The sequence below is a fragment of the Ambystoma mexicanum genome, chromosome 13, assembly GCF_040938575.1.
Source record: "Ambystoma mexicanum isolate Mex_15411 chromosome 13, UKY_AmexF1_1, whole genome shotgun sequence".
NCBI lineage: Eukaryota > Metazoa > Chordata > Amphibia > Caudata > Ambystomatidae > Ambystoma > Ambystoma mexicanum.
The window spans coordinates 113917095-113940129 of NC_090938.1; the positions used below are offsets into that span (position 1 = coordinate 113917095).

The 23035-nt window shown below is 45.6% G+C and overlaps 1 protein-coding gene across 6 annotated transcripts in view; it reads right to left on the bottom strand.

Annotated features, from left to right (window-relative positions):
- Window positions 1-23035, bottom strand: part of CSDE1 (cold shock domain containing E1) — a 1384522-nt gene that overhangs the window by 944520 nt on the left and 416967 nt on the right. For all 6 annotated transcript variants that reach the window (XM_069633412.1, XM_069633411.1, XM_069633408.1 and 3 more), the window contains one exon: window positions 1666-1747. In XM_069633412.1, coding sequence (XP_069489513.1) covers window positions 1666-1747 — 82 coding nt within the window. The remainder of the gene's footprint in view (window positions 1-1665; window positions 1748-23035) is intronic.

Sequence of the window (23035 nt, forward strand, 5' to 3'; positions counted from 1 at the left end):
GGTTGAGGGTCTTCTAGTCTGAAAGGAGCAGTAGAAGTGTCAGCCCTGTTAGACAGCTGGTTAGGAGAATAGATATTAAAAAAACAATTCTAGGCACCTGGATATTGCTTAGAACCAGCTGTGGTCCAGGTTGTGTTGGTACCCGAGAAGGTTGACCCAAATTATCCTCAGACTGAGAAGAAATTGTGGCAAAATGTGAGGTGACTGAACTCACAGGAGTGCTGAAAAATTGTTCGAGGAACCGTAAAAGATTTGGAAGCATCAAAGTCTACATAGTCAAAAATTAGAGTAGAATTATCCTTCTGACTCTCCGGCACAGAGTGAGACTCGAATGGGAGTGCTTATGCCTATTGCAAGTGGACTACGCCTTTCCTTGCTGATGAAGAGCTTAAAAACTCAACTGCGGCAGTAGAGGTTAACGTTTTTTCATTCGGTACCGAAGGTTTTACACATACGGAAGCCGACTTGGCTTTATCCGATACAAATGAATTGGAAATGGACCGAAACAACCCCTGAGGCGCAAGCCTCTTTGCATGAACCCTTGCTTGTTCAGCTTACGGAGGCAATTAAGGGTTTTGCGGGTACCATCATTTTGTCTGGTGTGAATAACTCTTCCAGTACAAGGTGGGTCTTGTCAGACCATTCCCCACATCGAAGTACTAACACTTTTCTACAAGGAGGTACTAGTGCATTCCCATCCAGAGGTACTTTCAGGTGAATATGCCCTGGCTTTCCCCCATAATGTTCCCAAGAAGAACCCGGAACCGAGGAGGCAGTCTTCCCCTGGGTACTGAAGGCTGGTGCCGAAACTAGTACCTCACCTGAAGGGACAGTCCCACTTTTACACTCCCTCCTGTTCCGAACGAAGTCTCTGGTCGTCTTCAGTACCGGTCCCAGCCGTGCCATGGAGAGAAGACTAGTCTGCGGAGACCTTGGGTGAATCCCACAGAAAAAGACACAGGTGCTCACCGAGTGATGTACACCCAAACAGCGGACGGAGGCATGATTGGCATCGGCTGCAGAGAAATGCTTCCGGCAACGGATGCACTGCTTGAATCCTGTTGCATAAGGCATGCGCAGAGGAAGGCACCACAAATAAAAAAATTAAAATGATCACTAAGAAGAAAGTGATGACAGCAAAAAGAATAGCCCCAAAAGGAGGGAATTGCAGCGCAGCAAAGATTCTGATCCATCCTGCAGGCGGAAAACCAAGAACTGGGTGTGAAACCGTGACGTAGGGGCAAGGTGTGGACCCGGCACACAGTCTAAAATTCTTAAAGAAACTTCTATCTTTTGCAGCCAGCTTTTCCGGCCCACCTCCAGATGCAGGTGTCCCAACCAGTTGGGAGGGAGAGCAGGGACCAAAGAGAAATACAATGTATGCAAATTTGAAACAGACTTCTTTGCTGCAGAAATATACACACAATGATCCCATTAATGCAAGTTAAGTGTGCTGGTTGTACTTTCACATGTGTACCAATGACGACAAAACGGGCATGCACTGGGAAGATTGTAGACATTAACAGCATTGAGGTTTACAGTTTTGAATTTCTAAAGTATATAACACATCCTTGCAGGCCAAATGTAGCTGGTGGAAAACGGTGCTTATTTAGAACAATACCAAACATGTTCTTAAGAAAGAATTCATTTAAGTGTTATTCTTACCTTCATGGCACAAACAACTCCCTGGCAGCGCATTTGTTTCTTTTTCAACAGCATAATATTGCGAGCACTTACAGCACCAGTACTGATGGGAGAGAAAGAAGTGAAATTTTATGAGCAGACTTCATACACAAGGAAGGAAAGGGCAATTCTACTACAAATTGCAGTAAGAAAAGTAAAACATGAGAAAAAACACCTTTTAGGTCACACTATAGTCAAAATAAAAGGTACAATGCAGAAACATTTGACAGTTACAATTGGTTTGTAAACATACATCCTCTGCTTGTAAGACACTGCATCGTTTTAAGAAAAAAAAAAACAGCAAACTACCACTAACAAGATGATAGAAATGCTAGTTTTGACTTAAAACTTCTTGTTATATGGAGTTGAACATCAAGATAAGGGAACCTATGGGGGCCAAATTGGTTTCAAGATTTACAAGACTTTTCATGGGTTGAGTGCAACAGCTACTAACTAGCCAGTAATAGTTTGAACAACGTGTAGCCGTTTTAGAAAAGATTTCTATGCATAGGTCGCCATTCAGGCATTGGTACGTAGCATTTGCGTTTCAACTATTGTCTTCTTAGCAAGGTTGTAGCATTCCTGAATGCAACACAAACCGCCTGGCTATGCTAGCTAGACTTAAGATTGCCCTCTTGTACTATGGAGAAAAAAAAAAGACTTCTCATGTGGCCTTAGTTCTGTTCATAGACATTTCTGCCCTTCTCACATCGAGGAAGGATTTTTCTGCCCTTATTTCAGCTTTTTAAATAAAATCACCAATTTGATTAACATAGAACTTTTAAATGCATTTTAGAGAAGCATCTGAACATCCCCTGGTCTGTTAATAGTGACAAATGGTTGGTCTAATGGCAAGACTTGCAGTTCACAAACTCTCCTTTAATCGCAATTAGGAAAACCACCTTTTATGTAAAACATTTAAGAGCAATTATGAATGGGTTCAAAGGATAGAAGCGCAAGTCTGTAAAAGTGTTAAGTCCCAACTAGGTGCTGGTCTGGCCATTAGTGGATGCGCAGGCGAGACTACTTCTATGAAGGCTTGATTTTAATTCCAAATCAAAAAGCGCTTCAACATATTAAAGTAGGCTTGTGTAGTTGGTTTACATGCATCTCTCAATTTTAGGTCTATTGCCCGTATCTACTGTACATGGGCAAACAGGCCAAATACCAATGCCTGCAAGTGTCTGCTCACCAAGCCATGCTCCTAACGCACATGAGGAAGTGCAGGATCTATTGTTCGGTATTTGTTTTGGCTGCTAGAAGCGCTTACTGAGCCGTCGTCCTCTACATGGTGTGGACTGCAATCCCTGTGCTGTGACCGTTTTTTTTTCTTAAGGAAAATCTTGCAGAATCACTGTCTTAGTTGCTCACCTTTAGGTATGAGGCTATAGTAGTCCAGAAGGGTTGTGGGGAACGAGAGACTTTTAGGCAACTTTGCCTCCATATTCTATGCACCCCAACACTCTTTGCTTTTGTTTTATGCAGGGTCCTGACTTTTTACAGAGTCATGAATCCTTCAGCTTCACTTCCCTGGCCTTTTTGGTCGTTTGTTATGGGGAAACTGACTAGTCCTGCAGACTATCAGTACTGGGAAACTGTTTACCTTTTGATTTGTACTGGTTACCTGTTTGGGTAGCTTTTTTCCATATTGCACCGCATCTTCCAATGCAGAGCGCAATGGCAATACTTTGGAATAATGCTAGACTTTTACCAAAAGGATTTTGGTTACTTTTCAATGTACCTAGAGACAAGCTGGTGGCAGCAGTTAAAATGTTTTACCATTTTTGCTATATATTTAGTGTCCTTATTCACATTACCGTGTTCTACGAACAGTGGCTAGTGTCCTAAAATGGCAGTGTTCTCTGGGCTTCCTGCCTCAGGTCAGGAATTCCCTTATGGTCATTGTTGAGATGGATTCCTAAACACCGGCCTGGGGGACAGAGTTTAGGAGGCCACTAGTTCTAGTGGACAGAGGGAAACTTCTGGGAGTCAGCCAAACTAATCAAGGTAGCAGAGAGTGGTCAAGGCCCAGTCTGAGAGGTGAGTGAGGTCAGGGGTACACAAGTATTACACTTCAGTATAAAAAATACAATAGGCCCAAAACCACAAAAAAAAAAAACAGGTAATTTTATCACACAATACTAAAAATACGAAACATTTACATTTTAGCAAACAAGCGAAGCCAATATTTCAATAAGCAATATATAAAAGCACTGACAGTTCAATTAGGTAGTGTCATCTTACAGTATGATTCGAAATCGAAATAATGCGTCTTAACTATCACCATTCTTTCCAGCACCCTCAACTGAAGTTAAGATGGACATTGAGCCAAAGCACGTTACACAACTTAGTCATAAATGAACATATTGTTTAGGTTGTATATTGCATTAATCTAAAGTCAAACTTCATTTAGACCTCAAAGTTGTTTTTTGTTAAAGCTTGTTAGATTTTAAAAATAACTCACGATAATGCCAAAACACATACTATTACCATCTACACATCTTTCCCAATATTTAACTCTTGCTATTTCAGTTGCCTGCAGGTAGTAATTTCCCAGTAGTTTAACCCTATCCTCTTCAAAATATACACAATACACCACAAGATGTTTTAACGTTTCAGTCTTAGTAGCATTCATACAGAAACGTAAATTCATATCTTTATGCAATAAAGCCTTATGCCAACTGAACCTGCATTCTAAAATTTAAAACTGATTGAGCTTCAATCTCATGTAAATAGTTATTATTTTATTACAGAGACATTGAATTAAAAAGGGCGCACGCAACTGTCTCTTCCTTGCTGTCAATGCATAATCAGCATAGGATTTATAGATTTTATTTAGATCTAACGTTATAGACCAATCCAGGTCATAAGTTAAGCTTAACTTTAGGTAGACCCGATGCAAGGAAGTGCGAGATTGCTGGAACTGGGCTGGAAAATATGGAGCAGAGCATGCCAAATAGTGGGAAACCCGATCCCATGCTCCCAGCAGGTGCCGCTAGTGGCACTATGCAGCGAGGACACGCAAATGATAAAAGGGATCTGCAAATACTGGGAACCGATGAGCCTCGCGACCCTCAGACATATGGCAAGAGGGGGAGGTACTAGATTTCCAGAGGATAATGGAGGACACCGGGGTACATTAAGGTCAATATGCGAGTGCGAGAAATGGGACCTATGGTAGAGCTAGCGGAACAACCCGATAGTCATTGAGACGATATACGATATCTCGGAGGGTGGGCACGAAATATCCCGCATTTATGAACTACTGATGCCCAGGGTGGGCAAGGAGTTACTCCAACTGAGGCGGGATTAGAACATATGCAAGACGGACAATGGCACAGGGATCAAAGGTATCATAAGAAAGTGTCCCGAAATGCGAAGCTACAGCAGATCCAGTTATACGTTACCCACAGGGCATATATGACCCCTAGCAAAATTGCCAGTTTTGGAAGCCCAGTGAGACAGAAATGCCCCAGGTGCAGGGAGGTGGACGCTGGGATGATACACATGTTCTGGGCATGTGCTGAGGTAGGCAGATTCTGGACGGAGGTTAAACTACGTCTGTCCCAAATAGGGATTAAGATGGAGGTGGAGTCAGTATGGGCATGTATGCTGGGGGTATTGACAGACCACTCAACCTGAAGCACATTAGTAAGATGAAAGACCAGGCCTACATCTTGGCCAAACGGAGAATTGCATTGGGCTGGAAAGCAGCCCAAAGACCCAGAATAGAGATGTGGTGGGCTGACCTCCTGAAGTGGGCAGGAGCGGAGACGGCAGCCTGGTATGAAGCAATCAGGGTAGGGGAGGAGGAAGCGGGAGCCCTGATAGCGTGGAGACAACTGGTGGCCAGGATGGTGGGACCCTCCCATGCTGAACTCAGTAAAGATGACACGCTTGGGAACAATGAGGGAGACAAACCCTGAGGAATGAAATCTGAGGTATTGAAGTAGGGGCTCGAGTTAAGAGGGTGGGGGGGACTGACACATATGTGAATACAATGATGTGAAGCCTATACGTGAATGTCCTAAACGTTGGTAAAGTTTGGTGTGTTTGCAAAATAATAAGTTTTACAGCAAAACAAAAAAAACTTTAGGTAGACCCAACTGTAGATCCATGGATGGCAAAGAGTCCTCCATCAGGATTGCATTTAAATCGCAGAAGAGTCGCGCAGGTGATATTTTTGCATATCTTGCTAGCTTCTGCCATTTCCACCTTGCAGCCAAAGGAGGAAGCCCCATTTCTTGGCGTACTATTGAGTTTGGAATTGATGTAGGCAGTCCCAATGTCCCCTTTCAAAGGATAACTTGAATCCTATTTAATATAGTATCTACATCCAAGAAACAAATGTCCAAGCCAAATATCAGTTCTACCTTTAGTGTATAAAATTCAAAAAGTGGAAGCAAAGAAAATGTGCAATATTTCCTGAGTATAACCATCATAGATGCCAAAAGATCTTGCTTTCGTTTTTAGCCACGCCTCCCAGGATTGAAGTGCATTTACATCTGCTAGATGACAACAGAGGTAGCGGATAGTGCTTGCGTACTCCATTCCATCGCCCGCCATGTTCCAAGAGTAAGCTTTGACTATTATTGTGAAATATGATAACTTGAGATTTTAGAGAATTTGCCACCAAATGATCTCGCATATTCAAAAAATGTGTTTATTTTGAAAACCATATGGAGTTCTATCGAACAGGACGATGTTGTCAGCAAAACATAACCAATGTATTTTTAAACCACCAGTTTGGCAGGATACATCTTGGTCCCGTCCCATAGATGATCCATGTCACAAAGATATAAATTAAAGTCGCTGCGAGGTTTCATCCCTGTTTAACCCCGGTCATGGTGCGGGTCGGTGAGGTAAGAGCCCCGGATATAGTAACTCTCACCTGAAAAGTGGTGCGAGTGTAAAAGCGATCAACTGCACCAACCTCTTCGGAAAGCCTAGGGCTAATAATGTTGTCCATAGCAATTCTCCAATTATTGAATCGAAAGAGCTTGTGAGATCTAGCAGTGCAATATAAATCGGTCCAGTATTGGTACTCCTGGATTTGGCAAAAATATGAGCTATTATGGCATTCAATGAGGTCCCCATGTTCTTACGAAATCCTATTTGGTATTTTAAGAAAATGTTATGTTCTTCAGTCTTGAATATGTTTTAGCAATAATATTCCAAATACTTTTGCCGATGCAGCCATTAAGGCTATTGGCCTAAAGTTAGCTGGATTATTTGGGTCCCCCTTTTTAAGAATAGGGATAATTAATTATCGCATTAAGCCATGATTTGGGCATAGAATACAATGACAAAATATTAGCAAATTTAGTATGCAGTATTGCAGCCCAAAAATTAAGAATCATCCTCGATACATGCCGGCAAACCATCAGGTCCCACCACCCCCTATGATTTGAGCTCCTGGATCGCCAGTACTTTATAGGCTACTGAAAATGATATATTATGCACACATCTCAGTCACAGGATTCCCCAGTCGACATGTTGAAATGTGTCCGGTAACAAACTTTTCACCAATAAAAGTTTGCCAGGACTCTGCAGAGATCGAAGTTCCTAGAACCTGAGACTGCTTGATGCTGGCCATTTAATATAGACCATATACTTCGAGTGTTTCTCTTAATTAAAAGGCCTCTGTTGGTTATCCAACAGATTGTGGGTATGGCGGATTGATTTGATCATATTTCTGTATTTCAAGCACATCCTACGTTTCAATTCATCGTACTTCTAGGCAGATGGATTTAATCGCATTATAGCTCTCAGTTCAATTCCTCTCTCGTTTAAGATTGGCAATTATGTAATTAAAAGAGATCGCATTGGTATTAGCTCGTGGCATTGAACGCTTCAGCAATGTATGAATGTGTTTTTTTTTATTACCATAGAGTTCCATTCCTCTCTCTGGCTGGTCTCACAACCAACGGGACTTTCCCCATACGTCCCTACGCACCAAATATGTCAGTTCCCTACATATCCTAGGATGCCAGCTAATTGAAATATGCATACGATCCAATTTTATAAGTGCTAAGATAGGATCAGTACATAGAGGTTCAAACTTCTGACGCAAGATCATCTTAATTGGCGCATGATCACTAAATGGAGGTTCCATAACTACCTTATCCACCGATCCCAGCAAACAAGTTGAGACAAAAAAGTTATGTAAGATGTAGCATCGCCCCTTGGCCACGTGCCTAAATGTGTACCAGCTTCATATTCTACCCGGTTGATATTCCAGTTCTAGAAGTAACGATTCCGGCTATTGCCCCTAGGGTACGTTTGAGCTAGCCTAAGGTTTCTCATACCCAAGGATGTTTGCCCTGTACATACTGAATTAAAATCACCCCCCATTATAAATACTCTTTCGGGGTTACTCAGCAATGTTTCTTCAAAGACTGCATTCAGGTGGTCTAAAGTTGCATCAAGAGTGGTTACAGCAGGATTAAAATATATACATAACAGTATGTAGGAGCGAGGCAACACCATCTGGTTTGTATTCAACTATTAGGATACCATTAGTTGCTAGGCCCACATGTAATTCGTGATTATGGGCATTGCTAATCAGGATAGCTATCCCTCCTGCAGGCCGACCAGCACTACCCTGCACCACTGGAACACAAAAACTCGAGTAACCCTCCACCACCACGTGGTTCAAACACATGGTTTCCTGCAATAGATATATTACCAGACTCCTTGAGGTTTCATTAAGGGTGATCCCACAACAACTTCAGTGTGATAACTGATTGCGGTGCACAGATCATATGATGGTTGATGTGATTTGCCAACCTTATCCAGTCTATCATCTGAATGAAGTGTTCTCAACTGTGAGCTACCTCTGAATACATTAAACAAAAAAGATCTGTTCAGTCTCCGTTGCCCATTAATCTTAGGGTCACTTTCGCCACCCCAAATAGTATGCCTTGAAAACAAATTCTCTCTCCAACTCAGTATCTCCTCACAACTTATTTGTTACACCCTTATGAGACACATCGTCATTTGAACTATTCCAGGGAAACATTTCCCCCTGGGCAGATAAGTCTGTTCTAGATGTATCCATAATGGGCTTCCCATCAAGGGACGACAATTGTGGTACATCCTGAGTTGGCTCGACATTTCCCACATTTATTCTGTTGGTCACCTTCTCAGTGGGGAACATTGATCGGATACTGGGGGCAGGCTAATATGGCCAGGTCCATCATTGCTTCGCCCATTCTGTGGGGAAGCCCCCTTACATCTTGCTACTTTTGTATTCCCTCGAGCCACAACACCGGTTAATTTGTTTGCAGCCAGGGGTTAAAATGCAAATCGGCGACCTTGCTTTTGTAATCCTGCTGCCTGCGAGTCACTGCCATCAGGATAGTACACCTCATTTTCCCTTACATATAACTTATGTTATTTGCTACTCACTGATGGTTCAGAAAAGATATGTTAAGCACCGCTTTGGATTCTTCATTAAGTTGTGTCAGATCAATTAACAACTCCTTGCCCGACACGTCAGAAGATTTTTTTACACATTTATTGGGCGCCCCACTTTCCACAGTAGCATTCCCTTTTATTTTTTCATTCTTATTTTTCTGGTTTGCCAGACTTGGTCTTATTTTTTGAGTTATTTTTTTCTTTTTTCATTACCTTGGCATGCGCACGTCTCATTTTTCGGGAGTAAAATATTGTGTCGGCATCATGTGATCCGTTGACATCATTGAGAGCACTCGTCTCCTCATCACCTTTGGTCCCCAATTCTTGTTGCCTCTTGGCACTTTCCAGCAAGTCGGCTTGAAGGGCCGCTGTGCTCTCAATGATTTTAACCAGAGGAGATGGACTATTAGGGGAAGTGTCAGTATTTCCCATCAAGGTTTTCTCCGTTTCAGCTAAGAGTGCCGATCTCACCTCCCGCTGGTATCCTTCACTGTAGGGTTATAAGGTATCGAAAGATCGCCTCATTTTAGTGAATCTAACTGGATGGCATCTAGTAGGGGGGACGACATTGACACTGAGGGAGAAACAGAGGACTTCTCACCATCAGGCACCACATTTTCAAAAGGCATGAGTCCAGCAAACCCCATTTCTCCGATTGGCTGATCGCGTGTGCAAGCATAAATCTCTCAAGTTTGCATATTTTCCCAGACATGCCTATCATGTCTTTTACAGAGTTCAAGTGTAAATGTGTTAGTTCATGGGCTTTATCTAGTTAATTCAGCAATGAGGCTACGACAGGAAATTTTGTATTTTCCTCGTTCACATTTGAGGGGTAATACGCGTTTTCGTATGTTATTTCAGCTCTTTTATTCATCGTTCCTTTATCATAACTAACATTATCAAGGGCAGAAAATTCATTGTCCCGACTCTTTGCTGAATAATCCCCCCCCCCCCCCCCCGCACCTGTACCCAAAAAATATGCTGAGTGGGGAAACTAGTTGACGGCCGCATTGGCCTTGCATCGTAGTGATTACCATGTCCCAGACCCATATCAAAAAAGTTGACTCCATGGGGATTATGTAGTGAGATTCTCTCTACCTCAGAGGGCAGATAGACTGCAGGCGATGCAGGGCCTAGGGAAATCCAACAACGTTTTTCCCATTCGTTTATTAACGTAGGGCCATGATTGAAACATCATTCATGCAGTTAAACATTTCCATGCCTCGTGTGTTTGGTGAAAGGCTTCCCCCAAGGGCAAGTCATCAAATGCATGTGGTGGTTGAGAGGTATGACTCTTGTCAAACGATGCCCCTAGTTTTGATTTTATTTCGGTTAATCGCAGTTGATCAGTGTTGTTCGGTTCAAGTGCCAAATATTGCTCACTATAGGGGACTGTATTTGCATCCATGGCCTGTTCACCATAAAGTGAAGCCTGTGAGATAGGTGCAATATGGTCAGCACTGGAGTTGTGCAATTGAATGGCCGCAGTTATATTTAGCCCTGTGTGTAGGTTTGTATCCATTGGGCTCTTACCACTGCGCAAGCTCCCGCCATGATCTTTCAATGTTAACCCAATTTGAATGTTCAAATTAGAGCACGTATGAATTAGGTTCCTTACCTTGTTCCCATACAGTGTCCACATTTTGAGAACTACAACTTCCAAGACAAATTCAGTACTTTACTCACAGTTTGGTCACCCGCACCACCGTCGCCACCCAGCCTAACAGTCCGACACTTCAGCACACTTCCGGATGCGTGCGCGAGACCGAGTTTTATGGGACTGGCTGCACGACGGTGGGCGGGAAACAGGGCAGAGCTGCAATCAAGGGAGAGTAAAATCACAATACGGCAGACAAAGTTGCAGCGGCACGCTGCGCCAGCACAAATACACAACCACAAGTCCCCACCGTGCGCTATATTAAATTTGATGATTGAAGCAAACTTGTTAGGCAAAGTTTCTATGGCCATAAACCTCCTCACAGTCGGCCCGCTTCAAGTCCAAATGCGAAGTAGAGCAGGGAGTCCAGTCCAACAGTCCTACACTTCAGCACACTTCCGGATGAAACTTCTATACAGTCCCAGTTAGAGCAAAGTGTTCAGTTCACTCCCCAAATACCTGGATGGAAAGTAGTAAATAATTGCGCCAACAGTCCACAGGAATAGGAACACTAACTTGTAAAGTACAACCCAAAGATGAATGGGGCTTTCTGCCCAAAAGTTCACAAGTACTTTTGTAAATTGGGGAAAAAGTTATGGAAACGTTCAAATGGATTTGAAGAACAGTCCAGAAGGCTTTCAAACTAGTTTACTAGTGAGAATTACTGTTCAATCTTTTGGAGTGGCTAAGCAAAATATTGTTAGAAGAAATCAAAGTTCTTTAAACTTTATGAAGGAGGAGAGGGGCTTCGGTAAGTATGGAGACTACTCAACGCATACTCTGATTTTCCCCCCCAGACTTGGCAGGTCGAAGCACGGGAGCTTCGCTAGAGGTAGGTTTTCCCACCGTTGCTTCCGATTGAAGATGCCCAGGAGCTACGGGTGCAACCATTTCCAGTGGAGAAATGCAGCAGGCACTGATGCAGGACCAAGGACTCAAGCAAATTTTGGGCAGGGGGGGCAGTTCCAGTATAAGCCAATGATGCATGGTGGCAGCAGGCGTCTCAGTAGTCTGGGTCAAATAAAGGCATCCAGTTACGCACCATTTGATACTGGGACTTTGAAACTTCGCAGGAAGGCAACTTATGGAACTAGTTGGAGACCACTGAAGTTCTGGACGAAAACTGGTACAACAATGCTTCTGCCGCAGAAGCCCAAAATGGAGTTGGTTCACCCACCGGTCAGCAAGGGTCTTCTGAGATCAGTAGCCAGACAGGTTACACCGGGACAATGGTAAGAGTTTGTTGCCAGGCCTCTTCGGGAGAAGGGGGGGGGGGGCAGGGAGTTGTCATTTGTACAGCTACAAAGGATACTTGGGCTCCTCTTATCTGTTGGAATGTCTGCAGGAAGACATCCTAAATTCTGGTGAGTGATCAGACTCCGCCCTCCAATGGAATAGTCTGAGCCACACATGTACACCAGCGGTGGTGGTCCGATCGGAGATAACTGTGGGACGAACTCATGCATGCACAACAGACATACTGGCACCAGCATGTGGCTTGAGAATGGACAGTGCTGAGGGGTTACTTGGTATCCTTTCTCTCAACTCCTGTAGGAGTTCTGTTACAGCGACAAGCATAACTGAAAGGCTGGTTGCAGTGGACGTGTTGTACCGACTTGTGCCATTTCTGCTTGCAGGCTGTATTCACAGCTCTGGCTACGCACAGAAGGGCCACCTTTGTTACAACATGGTGGCTCCTTTCTTTTATCGCCATTTGTGTGGTTCTTTCTTGGTCCTTCTACAACCCTGGAAGGAGGTGGTTCGTATTTGAGTGCTTTTCAGCAGGAACCCTTACAGTAGCCCACTGAGGCATCTGTCTGCGAGGACAGAAGGCATGCAAGCATACCACAAATTCACTATCCATTATCTTCTGGTAAAGGGAAGTTCCCACGGGTGGGGGTCCAGATTTGCCTGCCACCAGCCCCTTTCTGCAAACTACAGAGAAAGTTTGCAGAGGACGAATGAAATCCTGATGTGAGGTTCCCGAGGCAGACCAGTCAACTACTGGAATGGATCAGAAGACGACTAGCAGAGAAACCTGCAGCCCCTTGCAGAAACTGCAGAGACTACTGCTCTCATGACCTAGTATGAGAATCGACAAGAGGAGCTCCGAAGCGGACGACTCCTTCCCTTTAGCTGCTGGGACCAACTAGCCATAAGACGAGCTGCAGAACAAGCCAACCTGCCCCCCACCCCCACACCCACCTGGCTGTGCTGTGACCTTACTGGGTGGCAAACAGCCAATAAAGGGGACCTTCAACTCAACTGCAGTCCATAATCTCCACATGGACGAATCCTCTAAGAACTTTGGTGAGCTCCAGAGGCCAGATCCCTCTCAAAGTACCCTCAGCGGAGTGCGGGACCGAAGAATCAAGGCGGATTGACAGGGTGGTAAACCTTCAACCTTGGAGCCAGTTAAAAGGTGGCAAAACTGGAGACCGACGTGAGTACAAGGAATCCTTTGCAGTGTCCTTTCTCTTGACTGCTGCTGTGACAGCTCTCCTTTCGTCAACACGACCAAGGAACAGAAAACTGGGTCTGCCGCTGTTGCAGTGAGAGAATCCAGCTGCATCTTCTTCACCACTCCTAAAATACTGTGGGACTCTGGGTAGTACTTCACTCATGCTATTTTGTTGCTCCTGTGTTGGAGTGCTGATTCCGGTGTTCAGCCATATCGTTCACCTGGGCCTAATGCTTATGAGCCTATTGGGAGCCTTTCCCAAGGTCCCTGAAAACCTAACATACAAAAGCATTCTACTTCCTTGTAATTTTACATTCCTATGGAACCTTACCTTTTCTGCTGCTGTGTCTTACCTGCTCTCCTCCATTTGCTTTTTGAATGTTTATTTTAAAAGCTGTTCTAAAAAGTAAAGTACTTTAACTGTAAAAGTCCTGAGAAGTCTTCTGGAACCTCGTTCATCCCCACAGGAACATTAACAAACTTTATCCCCTTTCCTCAGGAACTTTTGAACTTTTTGGGCACAAGCACCCATTTAACTTAGAGTTGAACTGAAAGTGAGGTATTCTTATCCGGTGGATTGGTTATTCAATTAACCACGTACCTTCCTTTCAGGTGTATAGTTTAGCTGTGTTGTGGTGAATCCTGTGGAGTCATCACTGACCCTTGGCCCAAGGTAATCTCCGATTTAGCCAGGGGAAGGCAGCCTGACCCTTGGGGTGGTATCATGAGGTAGGATCACACGGGAAGAGATGGCCATTAGGGGGATGTGATGTGGTGACACCATCAGGAGTGACGTGGTATTTTCCCTTACACATGAAGGCCCAGTTCCTAAATGACTGATGGCATGTTGTCACTTTAAAAATCCCGCATTGTAAACCCCAAAAACCCCTTCTTGTAGAACAATCCAAACAGAACACCATTTTTACTTCCTGCACACAATACTCACTTCACAGCTCCAGTCTCTGGTGGTTTTGATTTATACAAAGACCCAACACCATGTAAATTAAATTCCTATGGACTAAACTCCGATAAAGCCTCAAGTACTGAGACGAGGAAGAGCAAGGCGTCCGTGTGGATGGAAAGAAACCTGTTAGAACTTATTTTCTATACTCTGACCTGGGGGACAGATGTGTAGAAAGCAAACCTATAGTTGACAGTGACAACTGTGGGAGCTGTAGCCAATCCAATTCAAGGTAGCAGCGACGAGTGGTGTAAGCTAAGTCTCAAAAGGTGGCAAGCTTGAACAGGACCACAATAAGTAATCACAATAGGAGTCACAGATTACACAATTTGCATAAAAATTGTTATTTAATTATAGTCATACAGCACTATGAAATACGACTTTCAGGTAGAAGTATTACACAATACTAATAGAATGACATGCATGACTTACCGTAGTAGCATTTCGGTTGATTCTGTCTGCTTAGATTCACATGCTGTGCATATAGTCTGAAATCTAGTGGTAATCACAGTATTTAATCTGGTCTTTCGAGGATCAAAGGGGGATGTCTACATAGGCGTGCTTGTAACATTAAACCAAACGTGACGTGTAGTGTACCCGAGATCCCTCGTGTCGAGGTCCCTCTGGTCGTGTTTTTTCTGCCGTGAGGGAGCCTTATGAATAACGTGGAGTACAGATGGAGAGAGAAAAGTAAGGCGTCTATGTTCCTTCGAGTGTGGAGGCAGGTTGGGCGCATGTGAAGCTAAGCAGATACAATCAGAAATGCTATTACGGTATGTAATGCATGTCTTCTGATGCTTGTGAATCTGCTTAGAGTCACATGCAGTGCATAGACTAGTGAGCAGTGACCAGAGTTGGAGGTGGGGTGTGATAAGGAACAGTAGTAAAGAGATGTCTTGGTACTGCTTGTCCCACCTGACAATCTGACCTAGAATGATTATCTAGGCTGTAGTGTTTGAAGGCAAGCGTCCCCAGCCAGCACGATCCTCCCCGCAATGAGAGACAATGAAGGACTCTCCCAAGTAGGGAATAAGGCCAAGACAGAGTGCGGGTGATCTTAAATGGGAGTTTATCAATCAGAATATGGCATGCAAAGAACTCTGCAAACTCCGAGAGCGCTCTGACAATAGCAAAGACAGGCGTATATATTTATAAAAAACGTCATAAGAACCTACATACTATAGGGGGCACAAGTTCAATGGGATTGGGTGGCGATGACTAACTATAGGTGCCTCTGCGATGTGGTTGGCCGTGGCTGGAGAACGTCACTGGTCAGCCTCGTGGGTTGGGCTGGGCCTGGCAGGTTGGCAGAGTTCATCGGACGGTGTTGTTGTGCCATCGCGGCCAGTGTCAGAGATGAATGTCTTTTCCTGACTTATTTGCCCTAGGCCATGCACACCGCAGTCAGTCAGTCATTGCAATATTATCTCCTTTAGTAAATCTTCCAATAGGTTATTCTACAGGTTAATGCAACACAGGAGGAATGCACCTTGTGAGGGGTCTAATGGTCATTCGTCAGGGCATGGTTACCAGCGTCCTGTTGACCGGAGCCATAGGTTGAGGGGCTAAGCATCAGGGCATGGGACGGACGGTACAAGCCTCCCTGTCTTGTTAGATGTAGTTATAAATGTGCCGCTTGTGTGTTGCCACAGTGTTGGGTGTCCGGATTGCACAGGGCCATAAGTCTGAGATGATCTGGTGGCTTGTGGGGTTTACGAGGGGGCGCCTTTGGAAGTGTGGGTTCAGGCAGAGGTTTACTACTGTGCTGTAAATAATGCAGGTGGCGGCCCGTGGCCTTGGGTGCTGCGGAGGGGGCTACACATCTTTGAAGCGGCTCCAGTCTAGTTGGGGGAGGCGGGGCAGCGCGGCGCGGGCCTCTGCTCTCATGTTTGGCAGTCTCTGGAGGGTGGGAGGGGAAAAGGCCTTGCACATATTTACAAAGATATCTTCCTCGCGTGTTGCCGGTTTTTGGAGGCGAAAACATCACAATCATTAGAATACTTTATAATATTTGTTTGAAGAACATACATTTCACTTCGCTGAAGGCATTTCAATTATATCCAGTCTGAGCACCTTATTCGTACACTATGTTTTGACAACTACCGTATTTAGCTATATGCATATACATCTTGCAGTAAGTGAGGTAGCATTGCGGTTGGTGTAGTACATAGAAAATGAACCGCCACCGTATGTGACAGTGGTGGCACGCAAGGGGCTTTGAACATACACGCGCGACGAGTGCATTCTCGCCCACCCTTCACAGGGGCCCCCTGTATGGTTACATTCGTTTTCTTGTGTACTCTAGCAGTATTAGTTCAGTTATGGCGCAGGACCGCGGGGTGTACGGTTTTCAATGATACATATAAGGAACACTCCCCCGGAATGCTTTTATTATTTGCACACCCCTGCAGGGGTGCGGGTCCTTCATGGCTGGGGTCATGTACAATAACTACACAATTTTACAGGTTTCTTTAGTAAACGTGGTTGTATGGAAAGGATACATGTGTTAGAAGTGGTTTTTGACATTCATATTTGGGTACCTTTCTGCCTTCATCAGATGACCATTCTACAGATCTTCCCATCACCCAGGCCTTGCTGACCGGGTCATTCTGGGAGCAGTGATACACTGCGGACGGTGAAATGTTACAGTGTTAGTATCTTATGCTAGCTCATGTCCGTCCTGTTCGTGGGAACGTGCTCTCAGCGGATCTGCCAGGGTGCTGCGGCAACAGGGATAATTGAAACTCTCCGAGGGTGGGGGCCGCGCTACAGTGCGCTACGCTCACACCGTCTTCATTAGACAAAATGGTTTCAGAGGCCTAGCTAAATTCAATACGTGTGGGCAATGTCTTCAGCAGGTGAGCCATCCACCACCTGGGCCCGGGTGGCAAGGAGGGGACGCCCGATGAGCCATGGCCCTCACCTGGGGTGGAGATGTAGGCCAGGGAGGGTCTTTTGGACCACTCCTCCCCTACATGTTTTGTAAAGGTGTGAATAGAAGTCCAGGTTGCTGCTTTGCAAATGGATTAGAGGAGAACATTTGCAATGAATGCTATGAAGGCCCCAGTGCCCATAGGAGAGTGTGCTCGAGGCTTGAAAGGCAGATCTGTCTAGGCAATAGTGTAGCAGAGTGTGATGCAGTTTACAATCCACTTTGAGATGGCTGATTTTAGAGACCGGGTCCCCTTCTCGCCCAGCTGCCACTGAACAACTGGTTTGTCTTTTAGTGGTTTTGTCTTTTCCAGATAATATAGGACAGCCCTGCACACATCAAGAGTGTGAAGGCTTCTTTCTGCCACATTAGTAGGGTTCTGGAAGAATGTGGGTAGTTCAATTGATTGGTTCACATGGAACTTGGAAATTAATTTCAGCGCAAACCTGGGGTGTGTGCAAAAACACCTCATCTTTGAATTGTGACACATAGGTCTTGAACGGAAAGGGCCTGCAATTCAATGACTCCTAATTGAAGTGACTGCCACTATAAAGGAAGTCTTGTAAGTGAGAGCCTTAAGGCTAGCCTTATGCACAGGCTCAAAGGGAGATCCATTAGCCTAGTTAATACCACATTTAGGTCCCATCCGGGAGCTGGGTTGGAAAAGGAAGTCTTTTAACCCCTTCCATAAATGGCTTGATCACTGGGATTTTCCACCACAACACCTTCTTATGGGATGTAGTGTATGCTGAAAGTGCAGCCATGTGGACCTTCAGAGAATTAAAAACCAGACCAGAGTCCAGTAGATGAGCCAGGTATAAAACAATGTGGGTAGCCGAGTAGTCAATGGGATTGATGCTCTTAGAAGGGCACCAGATAATGAAGTGTTTCCATTTATTGGAATAGCAATGTCTGTTAGGCTTTGCCTCTTTAAGAATACCCATACATCTGAGGGAGTTGGCGGTGCACCAAACTATGACCTCAGGAGCCACACCGCCAAGTTGAGAGTTTTAGGGCAAGAATGGAGTGTTTCCCCCTTGTCGTGAGAGCATGTTGTATGGGCAAGGCAGCTTCCTCAGAGGAGAGATTGCCATCAGATGAGAAGCAGGGTTGGCTGGCCCACATGGGGGCTATCAGAATCATTGTGACTGGTTCCTGGTGCATCTTGTGCTCTATCTTGTTGAGTAGGGGAGTTGAAAGAAAAGCGTAAACAAATTTCCCTGACCAGGTTATCCATAGACCGTTGCACTTGGTAGCGGTTCTGGGGGTACCCGGAGGCGTAATCTTGGCATTGGGCGTTCTCCAGAGTTGCAAACAAGTCGATCTCTGGGAAGCCCCATTCCGCAAAGACATTGGAGACTATGTCTTTGTGTAATTGCCATTCCTACTCTGTGGGCATGTCTGCCAGAAGATTGATTTCCCTGGAACGTGTTGAGACAGGACGAACATCCCCTGTTTGAGAGCCCACTTTCAAATGTTTTGGGACAGTTTGGATAGCCCTGGAGAGTGTGACCCCCGTGTTTGTTCAGGTAATACATGGCCGTGGTGCTGTCCGTGAGGACCAGTACCGTCTTCCCCTGAAGTTGTGTTTGAAAAGCTTTTAGGACCTTGAACACTGCCAACAACTCCAACAAGTTTATGTGGTTTGATTCTACTGCTGGGGACCACACGTTGTGTGCCGGGCAATGAAGGAGGTGAGCCCCCCCCCCCCCACCCAGTAAGAGATGCGTCCATAGAGTGGCTTCCTCTGCAGGGGTGTTGAAGGTTTTTACCCTTCAAGAGGTATTCCCTCAACCACCACTACAGAGAGAACAAGGGCTGGCGAGACAACTACCATATTGTCCCATTGTCCGCTTGCCTGACTCCACTGGCTGTTGAGCCACTCTTGCATGGGGCCCATGTTCAAACGTGCATGAAGGACTAAGTAAATGCAGGAAGCCATCATCCCTAACAGTGGCATTACTTTGCATACAGTCACCTCACGACTGGCAACATATTGAAGGATCTGGAACAGCATGTTTTGAACCCTCCCGTTGGAGAAGACTAGGCTGTCTTCTGTCCAAATTAGAACTTCCAGAAATTGTTTGACTTGGCTGGGGTCTAGGCTGGATTTCTTCTCGCTTATTGAGAATCGCAGACTGAAGAGTAGATCTACTGTCTTTTGGGCGTTTGATGGAGCTGTTCAGTGCGAATCCCCTGTTATTAGCCAGTCATCGAGATAAGGATAAACTGGGATGGACTGCCTGGCAGGTGAGCCGCAAATATCTCTGGGGCTGAGGCAATGCCGAAGGTGAGGACCTTGAACTGATACTAGTTGTCCTCTATCATGAACCTTGGGTATTTTCTGTGCGCTGGCAGCATTGAAATATCAAAGTATGCATCTCTCATGTCCAATGTTGCCATATAATCCCCTGTTTTAGTAGAGGGATTACCTCTAGCAGTTTTGCCATATGAAACTTTTCTGGTTTGACAAATTTCTTCACTGGGCGCAAGTCTAGCACAGGGCGTATGGGGAGATCCTTTTTGGGGTAGAAGGAAGTACATTGAATAAATCCCCTTGTTTACCTGTAGAATGGGTATGACTTCGATCTCGCCATTTTCTTGCAGGATCTCCATCTCTTGCAGTAGGATCTTCAGATGTACTGGTGACAATCATCTTGACGGTATCGGGGTGGTCGGCTGAACTCTTTACAGTAACCAAGGATGACTGTCTTGAGCACCCGCTGGTCTGTGACAATTCCCTCCCATGCATAGAAGACTGATATCCCTCCCTCGACCGGGGAGGCATGGGAGGGAACCTGGATCGGAAGTCATTTTTGATTTGAGGCCAAGAAGCCTCTTGGGTGATGCTTCAACCCACCCCTTCCTTTGCCACGCTGCTGTTCTCTTGGCTAATATTGAATTGAAGCAGCTGCCCCCTGTCCGGAGGACCATTATGCATTTCCCATTCCGTACCGATTATAGGGGGAGTGGGGGCTAGAAAGACTGTCGCAAAAGGAGCGGCGAGAGCTACCCCTCGCTGCCGATAGGGTCTTTTATCTAGCAGAGTGACTTCAAGGTCTCATGTTCCTTTTTTGCCGTCTATAAAGCCTCATCCACCGCTTTTCCAAACAGGTTAGATACTTCTACCGGCTTGTTAATGAGGGGTGGCTGTGTGTCCGGTTTGAATCCAAATTCTTCAACCATGCATGCCTTTTCAATAAGGTACCTTGGGCCAGTGTTTGTCTTGCCATCTCTGCAGCATCCAGGGTGGTTATTTTTTTTCAGAATGTTTTGATTCACATGCCTCCCCTCCGACACAACCGCCAGCAGAGGTGATCGTGTTGGCTGGATCAGATTCCACTGGACGTCGCTATACCTAGTTAACAATGTGGTATTGTTAGCTATCCTGGTGGAATAAGCTGCTGCTGTTGTATGCCCTGGGGATCTGCATTACAACTTCTTGCAGTCCTTGTCCAGCGATGCCTCGGCCGTTGACTAGGGTACTCCTGCCTTTTCCTAGTCATTACCAATAGGAAATCGGGAGTGGCATGTCCCAGAATATATAGAGGCTCTGTAGGCAAGGGGCGAAAAAAAATTCGACCCATGGGATCACAGCCCTAATTTGTCATGAGTCAGCAAAGAGGCAGATATGCGCCTTGGAGTTTAACAGAGGTATCGCCTGGCTTGCAGGTGGTTTCGCCTTCAAAATATCCTCTACGAAGTTGGTGTCTTGCATCGCTTCCTGAGTGGCAATCTGAAAGTGTTCAGCTGCTTTAAGGATAGCACTAAATGCCATGTGGGCATCAATGAGGGATGCTCGTCTGATGAGGTGAAGCGGGAGGATCTATGCACAGTGTCTGGATCCGCGGTAGTGGATGGTGAGAGCCATGGTGCCTCACCCACAGGTTGTTCATCATCCCAATCTGGGGAGTGGTCTATAGGTTCCTCAAAGGGATCCTCACCCTGATCATGAGGGTCCTGAGGTGTCACCTCTGGTTCTGTTAGATCAAACAACTCCTCATGAGGTGTGTCGCTGGATGTTCTCTGAAGTTTAACCATAGTAGGATAGTAGTCTTCCTCTCTTGGCCTTTTAGGGTGATAAATCTTTCTGAAAAATCCAGATTTAGAAAGTTTATTCATATACCTCTCAAACATGTCCCTGGCCCATAAGGATGACCATGAGGGGCTTGGAGGTAGAAAGGACTCCTCTTGGGGCCTTGTGTTCTTAGGTTGTCTAGCCTTGTCCGACAGTCTTGGACAGGGGATGGGAACCATCAGTATATTCTTCCCGACTCTCGAGACTTCTTGACGGGTCTCTAGGTTTGTTTGCCGCTGAGATGATTAGGTTTGCGAGACTCTTGCAGATCTCTGGCGTGTCTGGGAGAGATTGGTGGGCCTTGCGGCTTAGTCGCCGTCTTCAGCACCGCCAAAATATTAGGTGGCAACGTGCTCTTCTAGGCGCCTCGGCCGTTTTATGAGATTTGGTGCTGACGCCCTTGTGACTCCAGTGCCCAGACGCATGCCGCCTAGATTGTTGCGGTGAGGGCGGCTGACCCTGAGGATAGGTAGGTTCCATCGTAGAAATCGGCGTACCTGTTGGTGTCTTTGGCCATCCCGCCGACTCAGTCGAGGCGGCCCAGGGGGTTGTGCTTTTTCCTTTGTGTGGTGTGTGCGCGTCCCTGTCGCCGGAGTGTACACTCCCCAAAGTAGGACTGGTGGCCTGCCTGGATGCCTGAGCGTGGCTGCTCCGAAGATAAGTCAATGGCTTCCATATCGGAGCCACATCTGTCACTCACTTCCTCGTCACGAGGAGTCTGTGGCGGCGGGGGAGCTACCCTCGGCCTGCTGCATGGCATAGGCCGCCCACCGTTTCACTTGCCGATCTTTTAACATCTTAGGACGTAAAAGCTTGCAAGACCGACAGGACTCCTCTTGGTGATCTCAAGGTACACTTAATACACCTCCTGTGTGAGTCTTTCCAAGGGTACTTGCCGCTGCAAGAAGGGCAACGTTTAAAAAAAGGTGTATTGTCCATAGCTCAGGTTATTAGCGACAGAAAAACCAGAAGGGAAAAGTGGGGAGAAGGAAATGCATTCTTTAAAGAAACAGAGCCCCCGGATCCCACTCTCCCTACTGTGTAGGTCTGGCCTCAGGGCCTAAGCCATGCGGTCGACAGTGTTGACCGGAGCACCAGCCGCCGAAGTCTAGCGTCATCTTCCGCAGCCTTCGGCATAGGCTGTGAAGTAGTCGTCGATAAAGGGGACGAGTATAAAAAAAACACGGCGGTCGTGAGCAAAGGTATTATAAAAGCAACTTCGAGCTCTGCATAAGGTGACCAGATAGCTGGGTGGAAAAAAAACAATCTGAGGGACCTCAACGCGGAAGGGATCTTGGGTACACTACACATCACGTTAGGGATAGTATTACAAGGACGTCAATGTCTACATCCCCTTTCGATCCTCAAAAGCCAAGATGCAATACTCCACTATTACCACTAGATGTTGGACTATATGCACAGCACGCGACTAAGCAGATTCACAAGCATCAGAAACATATATAGTCACTAGATTAGGCAATAATACAGATCAAACCCCGGTAAAGTGAAATACAGATTAGATTATGCACAAAAGGTCCACAGAGAATTAGCCCTAGCTTCAAAAGTCATTCACCAAGTTGCCTGGGGCCTTATGCCCAATAGTTCAGGAAAGGTTTGTTTTTAACGCTCAAACAAATTAAGGTAGAGTCTCTGGGGTCCTGTGTACGATTCCAAGAGTTAGAGGACAAGTTACACTAGTCAATTAAAGTGTCCAACTTTTGGAAGGCTTGCACAAGCAAGCAAAGACAAAGCTGAAGTGTTATAAACGTTTGCAAAAGTTGGTAAAACACATTTAAAAGGGCGTTTAGGGGCAGGTAAGAACCACTAATTCACCCACCATACTC